General features: G+C 41.5%; 2 protein-coding genes across 2 annotated transcripts; one reads left to right on the forward strand and one right to left on the reverse strand.

The window, feature by feature from the left end:
* Positions 1 to 207: 207 nt before the first annotated feature.
* oxsm (3-oxoacyl-ACP synthase, mitochondrial) lies at positions 208 to 7,724 on the reverse strand. The gene is made up of 3 exons (XM_085262971.1): positions 7,669 to 7,724; positions 6,534 to 7,583; positions 208 to 3,617 (listed from the first exon to the last, which is right to left on the reverse strand). Exons 2-3 carry the CDS (start codon positions 7,526 to 7,528, stop codon positions 3,215 to 3,217), a joined length of 1,398 nt encoding a protein of 465 aa, XP_085119097.1. The 5' UTR covers positions 7,529 to 7,583; positions 7,669 to 7,724; the 3' UTR covers positions 208 to 3,214.
* A 193-nt stretch (positions 7,725 to 7,917) lies between these two features.
* Positions 7,918 to 14,586, forward strand: ngly1 (N-glycanase 1). The gene is made up of 12 exons (XM_085261649.1): positions 7,918 to 8,109; positions 9,363 to 9,477; positions 9,614 to 9,823; positions 10,430 to 10,592; positions 10,683 to 10,902; positions 11,726 to 11,847; positions 12,140 to 12,285; positions 12,604 to 12,714; positions 12,794 to 12,979; positions 13,242 to 13,427; positions 13,776 to 13,953; positions 14,038 to 14,586. Exons 1-12 carry the CDS (start codon positions 8,009 to 8,011, stop codon positions 14,211 to 14,213), a joined length of 1,914 nt encoding a protein of 637 aa, XP_085117775.1. The 5' UTR covers positions 7,918 to 8,008; the 3' UTR covers positions 14,214 to 14,586.
* The last annotated feature ends 12 nt before the right edge of the window (positions 14,587 to 14,598 follow it).

A 14,598-nucleotide genomic window follows, 5' to 3' on the forward strand; every position in this document is an offset into this window, starting at 1 on the left:
AGGTGTGCTCTCCTCATCAGGTGCAGGAAATTTAGATGCTGCTGAGTCCATTTGAGTAAATGATGAGAACCGAGAATTGAAAAAAGAACTGAAACAGGACGATTACAGCGGTAGCTGTCACACCTAGTGTTGCTGCCCTGTCAAGGCAAAGAGTAGAGATGACACTATTGCTTTAAATTCATTTGTTTTAATTACACCAGTACACTCGACAAAATGTGAGCTTAGATTTTTGAATATAAACAAACATTTAACTGCACATCCTGTCATCTGGGAGAGATGTATATGAATAACTTTTACAAGCCTGGAAGCTGAGGCACGGCTTAATCCTGACAAGGAGACAAACTTCAGCGCTTTGCACAGACGTCACAACCTCTGTGCAGCAACTTCCAGAGAGATCAACGACCGCTCATTAAGATCAGCCAGACATCTGTCCCTTTCTATAGCTGTAGCTGAGCAAAGCAAGATATCAGGGTGCAGACAAAATAATAAATACCTCAATTTTCAGGTAGATGATGAGACGTGTGGCAGTGGAGTTCACATCTCTGAGCAGCAGAGAAGTGATAAATCCACAGAAAAAAAATCCACTAAAACTGCAAGAAACTCTGCTGTCTGCAGCCCTGTTTCCAAGCAGCCATTTTACTTTTCATTTCACAGGTTTTATGCTTTGATATTAGAGTGTATTGTTTGCTAGATCGAGCAGCATCAGTGACTATAAAAGATATAACCCCACTGCACAAAAACACACACCTGCTGGATGTGACCACGAACACTTGTTACATAGAAAAAAGTAATCAGTAACTAATTATTGATTACTTCCCCAAAAAAGTAATCCCATTACTTTACTGATTACTTATTTTCAAAAGTAATTAATTACTTAGTTACTTAGTTACTTTTTAAAAACACGATTTACAACCTGAAGAGGTGATAAATAGATCTTTCAGCCCAATTCTACTTTTTCTACATAAACCATCATACAAAATGTAATCAAATGGAAAAGTCTCTTTTTAAAACTTGTTTTATTAGTTTTAATCTTTTAACTTTATGCATCAAGCAAACATTAAATTATATGCAACATTCTCTGACTGGAAGAAATTAGTTTAACATTTAAACCTATTTTCTGCACATTCCAGCTCATAAAATAAAATATTTTGTGTGTTTACACTCAGTCTTTCAAATAGATGCAAGTAAAACACAGCAGAAAATAAATAAAGTCAAAGACTCAGCGGTCCTGTTGGATCTATTTTAATTGAAGAATCCGCGAGTTTCTCTGTGAGTTTCCCATTACGTCGTAGCTACTCGGTGCTTGTTGGAAGTTTAGGGTTTTTTTCGCTGTAAAAAGAAGTTTTCTTCCCACGCACAGCGGACACTAATGTTTTTGTCACTTTTTATGGAATCAAACTCAAAGTAAGGTCAGTACTTCCACGCTTTAAACGCTGCACGCTCATACTCTCTCTGCACTCGATATATTATCCATTGTTGATCTGCGCACAGCTGTTGTCACCAACGGCGCACTCGCTTACGTCACTGTCATGAGACATTCTCGCAAAAAAATCACGGTTTTAGTTCCTATGGGAAAGTAACGGTAATCTAATTACCGTTTTTGCAATAGTAATCCCTTACTTTACTCATTACTTGAAAAAAGTAATGAGATTACAGTAACGCGTTACAAGTAACGCGTTACTGCCCATCTATGCTGATGACTAAATTAAGCTAAATACAACCATGTCACTACAATTAAAATGACACATAGCTTAGCATCTTATAGTTCTGCACAGCGTCCAACATCACTCTGTAGCATTCTGTTAGTTTGTTAGCTAGATTAGCTGTTAGCATACACTAATTCTGTTACCCTATATTCACAGAGATGACATCAACTGTACGCTCCACAGAGGCCCACATTTACACTTCATATCAGAATTATCTGGAAATTAAATTTAAAGTTTCACAGAGCGCTCTACAGCCTGGTAACATGGAAACTTTAAATAAAATGTTAGACTAAAAAACACAACAGCAGGAAGTTTAATAAAAGTGTAATTAGTTATTTTATGTAATAACAGGATAGCCAGGAGTCCACATTATTTTCAACAGCTACATTCACAGTGGACGTTAGCGTCAAGCTAGGTTTCCTCTTGGAGAAATACCCTCCCATTCTTTCATTACAGCTGTGCTGTGTCAGATGTTCTGTTGACCCACTGAGAGAGGCATATATATAGTGTGTGTGTGTGTGTGTGTGTGTGTGTGTGTGTGTGTGTGTGTGTGTGTGTGTGTGTGTGTGTGTGTGTGTGTCTGTCTACATACATGCTAATCGCAGGAATCAAGCAGGACTCGCAGTCTTCAGCCCCTGAAGATGGACAAACCCAGCACTTCATGAACAGTGTGATCGTGACCTTTGTGCAGTGTTACAAGTACTCAGATCATCGTCTATAGAGGCTCTGGACTTTTACGTAAATAGGATCAATTCACTCCTTGTATCAACAACAACAACATGTTATGAGACTTATTTCTGACCGTTCCCTTTACCCACGCTGCTACAGCTGAGAAACACCAACCAAGTCCCACTCTAAGCCTCCATCCCGCCACCATCAAAACATTAACAGCAAACTCATTACTCAGTTATGGAGACCATGGGAAGAGTTGTTTAGTGAAGTCATTCAGTCAATTAATGAGTCTACATATTTGTGAGTACTTTGAGGACCATTTTTATGTCTATGCAGTGCAAATAAAAGATTAATACAATGGCTAAAACAATTTTAAGCCTTTGTGTTTTATTACAAGATTTGACACTAGTGAGCTGTATTTAAACCCGAGGTACAAACTTAGATGCTGAAATGTTTTCCTGTTTCCAAGCAGCTCACTATGGTGACAACTGATGCTTTTTTAAAATGACATTCATGTGTTGTCTGGACATGATTATGTTAGTATAAATATGGTAAATTGTAGAAATGATTGGGTTTTGCACATTTAAAGAATCCAGAGAGTCGTTAAGTTTGCCAGATATGAACTGAATTGAATCCCTCAAACAGAAATGGAGCTGATGCAGACACACACACACACACGCACATGGACTGAAGGAACAAATTCCAAACGATGTTTTTCCATAAAAATCCAGGGCAGATTGTTGCAAACAGCCAACATCACTACTCTCAGTAAATGTGTCATGCCTGGATGGGATCTGGTCAATGAGGAGAACTTCCCAGTCGCTCCCAGTGTGTCCTCAGATGCTGCCGAGACACAGTGAGGCATTGGTGCCGCCGAAGCCGAATGAATTTGTGAGGGCTACCCGTCGACCCCGAGTCTGCCATTGCTGCGCTGTGCAGGGAACGTAATTCAAGTCGAACTCGGGCTCTGTTCGGTCCAGGTTAAGGGTTGGGGGCAGGACTTTGTGGTAACAGGCCAGAGCGGTGAAAGCTGCCTCCAGAGCCCCAGCAGCCCCGAGCAGATGTCCTGTGGCCCCCTTGGTAGAGGACACAGCCAGGATGCTAGCACTTTGCTGGAAAAGTCTCTTGATGGCTGCATTTTCTGCTGCGTCTCCCAAAGGTGTCGATGTGGCGTGAGCATTTATATATGTGACATCAGCCAGAGAGACATCTGCATCTTTTAAGGCTGCGGACATGCACCTGTGGAGAGGGTACGAAAGAGGAAGTTTAAGGATAACTTGTTTCTTGGTTGTGTTGTTTTTGCTACCCTACAGATTCTTATTGCTCCATTTAAACAAAGACATGAATGTTTACATGTCAGCACAGATTTCAAGTCATTTTTTTCAGGATGTTGTCATATAGACTTCTCTGTAAAAGGAAACACCCAACATACCCATAACAATTGACTGAAACTGTAACCGCTATAAAGAGGACTTGGTTCTCTTTATATTCAAATTGTGAAAGAAGCCTTAGTGTTGCTTTGCCCCCCCGTTGTATCCATATAAGGTGAAATCATGGTATAGGCCAGATTTCTAATGTTCAAGTTATAAAATGTGAGGTCCAAAACTAACAGATGTTGTTATGATGGCTACATCCATGTTTTATACTGTGTGGTTCACACCAGTATCTGCTACAATGAAAGGATTGAGACTTTTAAGAGATAAAAGCATGCCAGCGTATTGACCCTAGTTTGTCACAAATGCTTTATGTGAATACTTCCAGGAAATAAACAGCCTGGACATAATATCACTAAGACAGAGAAGCTGTGCTAAGGGGACAGAATCCCTCAACAACCCCAAACCTCTGATAGAAAACTCAATTAACATACAGAACAGAGAGACCAGTCCAGGCTTGTTGGTGTTTTTAAAGCATCACAGGCATTTTAAGATTTTTTTATAGGAAGACAAGTAAATCTTTACTCATCTTCAACATTTCAACCTGGTAAAACACTCTTACCACCAAGCACAAAGCAACAAGCTTCCTGTATAACTAATTAGGCCAGCAAAATAACATGCTCGCTGGCTCTCACTCAGGCGGTACCCTTCTCCTGCCCCTTCATCCATCCTTTACGATGCTGCTACCAGGTGGATGCAACAAAATGTCAGTAGTCTAAAAAATGGAAAATATAAATTGTAACTAATCTTACACTCGTGTGTTTGTGACTAACATAAAAAAAGCAGCACACACAATTTGAACATGAGAAATAACAGCACATTAGTGTTTGTGCCTTACACATATCAGCATACAACACAGCTGATCAATGATGTTGTAAACCCGAGGTTGTTTCCAGAATAATATTTTCATAATCAACTGAAAAATGATATTTCAAAACTCTTTCTAAAGCACAGGTACTTTAACTTGGTAACGGTAATACAAGGTATGGATACAATTACATAGCAGCCTATATTCATCTCGTTCTCTACCATAGCCTACCTACAATTAGTGGTCCAGTCCAAAGACATGTGTCCATGTAATTTGTGACTCTAACATGGCTGAGATGAGAGTGAGTTAGATAAAGTGTTAAATTGCATAGAATAGAATAGAGTGCTGTATGAATCTAAAATAACGTGTCTGTTATCCTGTCTTCTCTCACTCCAACCGGTCGCAGCAGATGGCCCCGCCCATACATGCCAACCCTCACGATTTTTCTGGGAGAATCCCGAATTTCAGTGCCCCTCCCGAAAATCTCCCGGAGCCACCATTCTCCCGAATATCTCCTGATTTTCCACCTGAACAACAAAACTGAAAAACCATATCCCAGAATTCATAGCGCGGCCCAGCCAATTCAAATTTCCAACAATGGCGGCAGCTAATAAGTTTTAATATTACTCTTATTTCTCTTTCTGGGTCACAAAATAAACTTTTAACATATTTTAAGACAAGAATGTAGCTGTGTAAACTTCAAATATCTGAGCCGGCGAGAACAGCCAACTCCCGGCACATCGTTTTCAAACCCCCGCGGTCTTTCGCTACTCAGGTTAAACATGATATATGAGTCACTCAGATAACTTTTATTGTTTGGCTTTTTTCAGTGTTTTATTTGTTCGTGAGTAAATTGGTTTGGCTGAGGTTAAAGTTATTAGATTAGATTAAATACACCGAGAGAGCTCGTGACGTAATTCTGAAGGCTAGACCGTCCAATTTCACAGTCGCTCACTTCCAGCCTACCCGGCCTTCGGAGGACCCGGCCCACTTAGACCACGAAGGACAGGTCCTCAGGTGGATGCAGCCTCTGAATTTGGACACCACCGCTGTTTCCAGCCACCCCCCACAACAGCCCTTTTGAATGTGTCCTTAATTCTGAGGTCTCAAGGTTGGCAAGTATGGTCCCGCCCCTCCCTGAGCCTGGTTGTGTTGGAGGTTTCTTCCTGTTAAAAGGGAGATTTTCCTTCCCACTGTTGCCAAAGTGCTTGCTCACGGGGGGTCATATGATTGTTGGGTTTTTCTCTGTATCTATTATTGTAGGGTCTACTGTACAATATAAAGTGCCTTGAGGCGACTGCTGTTGTGATTTGGTGCTATATAAATAAAATTGAATTGTATTTATTTTCGAAAAATGTGGCTTAAACTCTGACATATAGTCTAATGTGCACTCATTTTCTTCCACTTACCCAACCCACATAGGAACAGACAACCATTCACATTCACAGCATGGTGAATTTAGATTTACAAATTGACCTAACCCTATGCATGTCTTTAGACTGTGGGAGTAAGTTGGAGTACCTGGAGAGAACCCGTGGAGACACAGGGAGAACCTGCAAACTCCACACAGAAATGTCCTAGGCAAAACTAGAAACTAGAAACAAGAGTACTAACCACCACATCATCTGCCACCCATCAGTAAGACTACAAACATTACATGGAACTGCATGGTTGATATGTACCTGTTGCATCCCATCCATTTTTTTGGTCCTTCTATCTGGGATCCAGTTTTATAAATTCACAGTTTCATAAACACCACTTATGAAATTTTGGGCATATATTTCTGCATGAAGTAACTATATTTGTTCTTACCCTACTTTACTGATTATCAGTATATTTGAAAAATATATAAATAAAAAAACCAAACAAATAAGAAACAGCATCATCAAGTGAGAAAACTTTGAAATGAGTCACCTGAATGCCCCATCACCATCCACAGTAGGAGCAGTTATGTGAGTAGCGTCCCCTGAGAGCCCATAACCCAGGACCTCTGCGTAAATCCGGGCTCCTCTACTCACTGCATGGTTCAGATCCTCCAGCAGCAGCACAGCTGCTCCTTCTCCCATTACAAAACCTTCTCTTTCTGGATGAAAAGGCCTTGAAGCAAGTGTAGGGTTGTTATTCCATTTGGTCGCGAGGGCACGGGCCCTAGCAAAGCCAGCTAATGAAAGTGGCCCCACACAGGATTCTGTGCCCCCTGCAACCATAGCAACTGCATCCCCGTGAACGATGAACCTGGCTGCATCACCTACGGCATGTGCACCTGTGGTGCAAGCGGTGGACACGGCATGATTGGGACCCTTTAGCTTGTGTTTGATGCTTATGTGTCCAGCAGCCATGTTGACAAGGATGCGTGGCACAAAGAATGGACTCACTTTGTTGTAGCCCTTCTCTTGGAAGAGGGAGGCGGTACGAGCGATTTCGTCCAGCGACACCATGCCCATCCCAACAGCCACCCCTGTGCTGAGCTGCTGCTCTGGGCTTTTGGGACACCAGCCTGCATCCTCCAGGGCCAGCTGAGTAGCTCCAAGGGCCATTGCGGTTGCTGATGACATGCTACTGATCTCCTTACGAGAAGCAAATGTTTCCTCTTCAAACTGACCCTCCTTGGTTCCTCTGGGCACCAGAGCTGCCACTCTACAGGGGAGAGTCCTGTACTCTTCTGAGTCCAGGGAAACTACCCCACTCTGACCTTTGATCAGACGGTCCCAGGACAGAGCAGTGCCTGTGCCCAGAGGACAAACTAACCCTATTCCTGTGATAACAACCCTCCTTCTTTGTTGCCGTCCAGAGCTGTGGTGCCTAGACTCCTGATTCGGACAAACACCGGCATTCTTGTGCAGAAGCGTCCTTATGTTCTGTGGTCTCAACCGTAGTTTATTCCAACAAAACAGTGAAAAAACAGACATCCTGCTGTCTGTGTAAGCTTTGACAGCTTCAGGCTTAGTTGGATTGGAGTTTTTACTGTAAATATCAGAGGAAAAAGGAAATATAATTTAGAAAAAAATATATAAATTACGGACTTACATAAACTAATTACAGAACAGACCAGACTAGAGTTAGCGGTTATTTATGATGTCCGTGTCCATGCCTTCCTTGTGTTTGTCTTCAGCTGTATTTAGGTAGTATTAGTAAAGGCCAGATCCATTTAAATGGCCAACAAAAATCAACCAACTCAATACCACAGGAAGAAAACATATAAAAGTGTTTAATTGTGGATAATTATGGCAAAAATATTCAAACACATTTTTTTAAGTCCTTCAGACGAATCAAACATTTATTCAGGCTGTGATGGGGCAGCTTCCTTTAGGACCCTAAAGTAGCTACTTAGCGTTAGCGCATTGAAAACTTACAAGACTTTTCCATTTTTTTTTACAAGAAATATCAACATGGCTGTTTCACCAGCGGTCACGACGTTGTGTGAGAATCCAAATGAAGTCTTCTTAGATGTCACAAAGTTGTTACTTACATACGCGGACAACATTATAAGGTAAGGCAACGAAACGCTAGGAAAGCTTACCCAGCTGCAGTCGAGCCTCGGTGTTTTGTACGCTTGTAGCCGTTAATGTAATGCCCTTTAGCTTTTATGTCACTCGCCGAATCCTAGAAAATCAGGGCATAACTATTGAAATGGGTTTAAATGACTTAACAGAAAACAGTTTTTGGTTATGTAAAATACATTTATATATTTACACGTTCATTAAGCGATTTATTGCTACAAGGACAGTAACGCTAAATATGTCAGTGCAGGTGTCAATAAAGGTGAATGCTAGTCTACTCTAAACGACCACAGAAGTATGTGTCATAACCATAGGTGTCTTTGGTTTGCACGTGGGTCGTTTCATCTGAAAATTATGTTTTGGGGGTTTGTTTGTTCGTTTTATTTTTCTGCTTGACCATCTGCTTATGGCTAACCAACCAGAGATATAGTGGCGGTGGACAAGAAAAGGAAGTCAGCTGTAATGATAGATGTAGGGATACCAAGTGATAGCAACGTCAGGAAGAAGGTACACGAGAAACCTGCCCCCACACAAACTCTCTCTTACTGTAAACGTGAAATCAGGATCTGTAAATTGAGGCGGATCAAAAAATGTCTGAGTATTGGCTTCTCAAAATATGAACTGCCCCGTGTTTGAGCACACTGAAACCAACTTAACACTGCAGAAGACAACGAGCAGCAGTTTCTGAATGGTATATCTATATACCTATTACTATTTTGTTTTTGTTGTACAACACGTCACAACTGTCACTGTATCGTGAAATTTAAATGAATAAAAATAAAACTTTCTAGTTTTTGTGACTATGAATTTCACATTTTCTAATTAGCATTCTTCATGTTTTGTTTTGCGTAATTGTAAAATGCAACCTCGTAGCATTCTGAAATATCTGTAATAGTTTCTGAGATGTTCATGTTCAAACATTGCCTCAGATATCCGGAAAAGTACTTTATATATGAAGCTAACATTTTATAGTGATCAGTGTACATGTGTAAACTTTGAACCATGATTTTTTGGGGGTAAATTGACAGTTAGTGAAGCAGAGGGCCCACGATAATTTGCAATAGAGTAATCCATATATGTTGTCTGCTTAGCTGTGATGATACTTGTGTAGAAAAACAGTGGATTCAAGGCACATTATATCTGCTGGCAGATACTGGACAACTTAAATGCCAACACTGAAAATGTGCGACTGGTTAGTATCAGTCAGTATTCCTGATGATTACTATTATGTCATCTCTAACAGGTATCCCAATGAAGAGAAATACAGATCAATACGCATTGGGAATCCAACTTTCTCCACAAAGCTGTTGCCTGTCAAAGGTGCTGTAGAATGTCTCTTTGAGATGGGATTTGAGGAGGTAATTTATTCATTTCTACTGTACCAGGTGGCTTCTATTTTAGAAGCAAGCTGGTGTTTTTGCTGTGTAGAACTTGCCTAGAAATCCATTGGACATTTCTCACTTGCTTGACTGTGAGCAAACTACCTCTTGCCAGGCTGAGACTCACTTAGTCTTCCCCAAGTCTGCATCAGTGGAAAAGCTGAAGCTCATCAGGGAATCTATTGCCACAGAAAGGGACCAGAGGCTGCGTGAGGGATGTCCTGTCCAACCAGCTCCTGTGCCTGCTGCAGCTTCAGCAGCAGCGAGCTCTACTGCTGCGGCTAACCTATCGGCAGCATCACCAGCACAGCAGCCACCGTCCGTGGTAAATAAAGACACTCACTGATGAATCAGAGAGTAGAGAAACCCTGATTAAATTTGGTCATGCCAACTCTATCCTCTTTTTACAGAGCATAGAGACCTCCTTGGACAGATTTGTGACAAATAAAGAATGTAACACAGAAATTAGCCACTTTGAACATTAGTTTGTAACTGTGTTGTGGATTTTCATCCATGGATATTGGACAGCTGACCAAACCACCTGGCATTCCAGGGCTGGGACATCTTACAATAATTTAGCTGAAGTCATGTGATACAGTTATTAATTATGGATAACAAGACTCACTCTATAAGCCAAAAACACAAAGGATCTTCTTTTTGTTACTTTTATTTTGAAAGGATCTTCAGTTTCCTGATCTGTACAGAGGATATTTTCTCTACAACGTGGACAGAGAACTGAAAAAATAAAGCAGTGTGACTTTATATCAGTTATGCTTTCAAGTTATAGGACATCATAGTTTCAGTAGTTAGTGAGGAAATTATTAATAGCACTATTTTAAGCTTCCGCCAAATGCCTGTACAACGCCTGAACAACATTCACTTCCTTGAATGACACATTGGAGACCTGTCTGTTTATTTGCCTCTGTGTCAGGAGAGCAGCATGAGCTTCTTTGTGACTCTTCAAACAAACTTCCAACATGTGCTGCTTTATGAAAACCCTGAGCTGCAGCAGAAAGCCCGGAGTTTGATCCCTCACCAGGAGCTGTACTCTGCTGCTCAACAGAAGCTGAAGGAGGCTAATGAGTCTGACCCAAGTAAGAAAATTTCACCCACAGAAAACTTGGATATGTAACGTGTGTGTGTGTGTGTGTGGTGAAGTTTTTGACTTGCTGTCCTGTTTTCAGAATGTAAAATTGGAATAGAAGACTTCTTGGTGCTGGAATTGCTCAGGTGGTTCAAAAATGACTTCTTCACCTGGGTGGACCGTTTGCCCTGCCACCTCTGTGGAGGACAGACTCAGAACGCTCCCTCCCTCAGTCCTAGCACCGATGACCTCCACTGGGGAGCCCAGCGAGTGGAAAACCACTATTGTCAGAGCTGCCGGGTTTCCACCAGATTCCCCAGGTGAGTGTAGGTTATACGTTTGCATTTGGTTGCAAAACAAGTACAGCGAGTTAGGCAGGGATATGTTGCTTTCCACTGCTCGCTGAACAATTTTCTATGTAGAGAACAAAACGAAGACATCAGCAGAATGTAGCATATGAAGGTATGTAGTTAACAAAGATATGGGCAGCGAAACATAAAACAACAAAAAACAAAACATGTTTTAACTAAAAACTGTTAAGAGAAGCAGAATTCTGTTTCACATTGTTCTTGGATCACAAAAAGTTTACAAAATGCAAGAAAAAGAAAAGAAATATTCAGATGTTCACTGTAGAAATCAAAGACCTACAGAGGCAGAAAATAACTCTAAAACCTAAAAACAACAAATGTTGGAATGTGTGTAGAAAGAAATACTGAAAATTAATAAACACAAATTTCAGAGAATATGGGATATATTAAACAGCATTATTAAAAATAGTTGTGAACAGCACAAGGAGTTCAATATCTTACTGATAACTACATCATAAAGGATGATGGTGCTGACGTAGTTTTAACAGTTAGTTTGTAAACGCTGGATCAAATCTGTCCTGAGCTCCTGCCATCTGAAGACTGGGATCAAAGCCAGATAGAAACACGTGTAAATACAGTAAAGCCACTGATTGTAGTGATAGAGATACAACTGTAACGAGCGTCACAGAAGGATCTCAGAATCTGTAACATTCACATCAGTGAAGTTCATAACAAAATGAGGTGTGTGTGTGTGTGTGTGTGTGTGTGTGTGTGTGTGTGTGTGTGTGTCTGGCTGGCATATTTTGGATGCCTCGTCTGTTCTTGTTAACAACAGGTATAACAGTCCTGAGAAGCTGCTGGAAACCAGGAGAGGGCGCTGTGGGGAATGGGCCAACTGTTTCACCCTGTGCTGCAGGGCTGTTGGCCTTGAGGCCAGGTACATCTGGGACAGCACAGGTATATACGTCATTGGACACCTTTTCTGCTTCTCTGCTCAAAGAGGAAAGATGTCAGTTTACTCTGCTCTGTCGTGCTCTTACATTTCTCAGCGTCACTGGATCATACAGACTGTTTAACTTGAGTTTGTATCATTTTAAGTAACATAAAAGATGAGCTTCAGTGTATATGTTGACAGGACAGGCTCATACCTGCTTGTACATTAAGAAAACGTTATCACATCTCCTAAGATTCCTGCGTGATGTGCTGGTGCACACGTGTGTAAATGAGTCGTGTTCCCTGTGTGTTTCAGACCATGTGTGGACAGAGATTTACTCTGTCTCTCAGCGCCGCTGGCTACACTGTGATCCATGTGAGAATATCTGTGATAAGCCTCTTCTGTATGAGGTCGGTTGGGGGAAAAAATTGGCCTATGTTCTGGGCTTCTCCAAGGACCAGGTACAAGAAATGGACACATGCTAGTACTGTTGTAACTTGTACTACTATTGTATTATTATTTAATACGAATGCTGTTATCTGCACTGTACTTTCTCACTTTGTGTTGAGGTATAGATGTTTCTGTGTTTAGATATCGACTCCCCCTCAAAGTCAAAGTTGAGTTAAGTGTATATATGAGATTATATTGCTGTCTTTGACACGGCCTCTTTCATGTTTATATCTTTGGGGGGGGGATAGCCCTCACTAGCTTAAGAACAGCTCAGATAATTACAGCTGGTTGTTTGAACAGTTGTGGGTGTGTGTGGATTTGTGCTGTAGGTGGTTGATGTGACATGGAGGTATTCCTGCAATCATCCAGAGGTTGTGTTGAGAAGGACCAGGGTTCAGGAGGCCTGGCTGCTGCACACCATTAATAGGCTCTCTGCAGTGGTAAGACTAACTCACTTAACAGACTAATTACTGTGGTGTCTCTGGTGTAAAGCACTCACCTGCTGCTCTGTCATTAAAGCGGCAGCAGTTCCTGAGTCCAGAGAGGAAGAAAGAACTGACAGAGAGGCTGCTTGTCGAGTTGGTGGAGTTCATCTCTCCGAAGAAACCTAAAGCAGGAGAGCTAGGCGGGCGCAACTCTGGCTCTCTGGCCTGGAGAACAGCTCGGGGAGAGACCAGAGCGAGCAATGAAGAAACCTCCACAGAGGTACGGTACAACAAAATATGGCCTCTGGCATCGGTTTGAGCAGACATTTAAACAGGCTTCTTGTTATCAGCAATATACTAAATATCCTTTTGATTCTGCTGTAGCTATGGCATCAACATGTACAGAAAATGACACAACAATGCAATAAACACACAGCTTTCTCAGTAACACATTTTGATGATGCGGCCTCTCTTCAGTTGTTGAGTAGATTCACCGTTTGGAAGTGTACATTTTACTGAAAAAGCATGCGTTTTCTTTCCAGGCTGTAGGTTTTGTGTTCACTCCGACTGACAAAGAGAAGAGTGACAGGATGCTCCATATACGCTACAGCGCCTCCAAAGACCAGTACTGCCGAGTGTCCAATGGCTCTGAACTGATCCAGAGCTGGTCTCAGTGCGCGTGGAGCACGGAGTCAATTTTCAGAAAGGTGGAACATGATTGGCAGATGGTATGTTTGTTTTTGTTTTATAGCAGTGTCGTTATCTTTTACCTTTATTCTCTGTATATGTATAATTGTCAAGCACTAAGTGAACAAATGCTGGTCTCCTGTTCTAGATGGACAGTGCCAAACCTCTGTTAGAGCTCATTCTACTGAGTTTGTTTTAAACAGCATAGAAAAATACAATTATTTTTTCTGAGCAGCAGTTTAAAACTAAAATACGATTATCAGGTTAGAAAATGTTTAATAACAGTAGGTGTGGAAATGTCTCTTAATGCAAAATAGAGAAAATTCATTGAGTGAACGTGGCAAGAAAATCTGGATTTCCACGGAGTGGATGTGATTGCATTTCTTTAGGTGTACCTGGCTCGGACAGAAGGCTCTCCTGCAGGAGGAATCAGCTGGAAGTTTGACTTTGCTCCAGCAGGAATGAAGATAAAGTCTGTCTCTATCATGGCCAGTAGCCAGACCTACCACTCTGGGAAAGCCTGCTGGCATTTGCGCTCGGGCCCGTTTACTGCAGAGTTCTCCGGAGGTATCGGCATTTACATATATTCAACATCCTGTTTTGTGTTGCCATGAAACCACCTGACTTCCTCCCCCACCTTTGAACTCTTAGATGGCAGTGCGCAGTCCTTTTCCAGTCTGTGTGGCTCTTCAGAGTTCATTGTTGCAGCAGAAGTCAGCGGGGGCACGGGGGAAACGGCATGGCAGCATTCTCAGCTGTTCAGACAGAGCTTGAAGGAGACGGAGGAGTCTACGTTTGAAGTCATCGTTCATCTTCAAGATGCTTAACACTTAAAAATACTTGATCACTCTGACATGCAGAGCTGTTTGGGTTGTAGTTTCAGTGCAATATAGAATTCCTCAGGATGATTGGACATGCATGGCCTAATGATGGACTCATTAAGATATGACTTTCATTCCTGTCACACAATTTAATCTCTTACTTTGACTGAAGGCCATTTAACATGAGACTTGCACAGTTTTAACCATAAAGCCATATAGTTTTGCAATGTTTCCCTCCACTGTAAATGTGTTTGCAATTTGTAGTGCGTGGAGACGTTTCACACTCTGTTCTGTTAGGGTCCGAGTACTGCAGGTCTGTTGTTACTAATAAACTGTTTGATGTTAAATCTGCAAATTAAAAATGGGCTGTTTACCTACAATATTCAGTTAT

Source organism: Mchenga conophoros, linkage group LG22 (genome assembly GCF_057382185.1).
Source record: "Mchenga conophoros isolate Kocher_MC1m ecotype Shallow Benthic linkage group LG22, M_conophoros_male_GT1.1, whole genome shotgun sequence".
NCBI classification, from domain to species: domain Eukaryota; kingdom Metazoa; phylum Chordata; class Actinopteri; order Cichliformes; family Cichlidae; genus Mchenga; species Mchenga conophoros.

Bases quoted from the DNA above. Each gene is read 5' to 3' on its own strand.
- oxsm (XM_085262971.1), bottom strand. From the start codon at position 7,528: ATGTCTGTTTTTTCACTGTTTTGTTGGAATAAACTACGGTTGAGACCA. The intron at 3,618-6,533 runs GTGACTCATTTC...CCCTCTCCACAG, and splicing joins GATGGTGATGGGGCATTCAG to GTGCATGTCCGCAGCCTTAA.
- ngly1 (XM_085261649.1), top strand. From the start codon at position 8,009: ATGGCTGTTTCACCAGCGGTCACGACGTTGTGTGAGAATCCAAATGAA. The intron at 8,110-9,362 runs GTAAGGCAACGA...CATCTCTAACAG, and splicing joins TACGCGGACAACATTATAAG to GTATCCCAATGAAGAGAAAT. The intron at 10,903-11,725 runs GTGAGTGTAGGT...TGTTAACAACAG, and splicing joins GTTTCCACCAGATTCCCCAG to GTATAACAGTCCTGAGAAGC.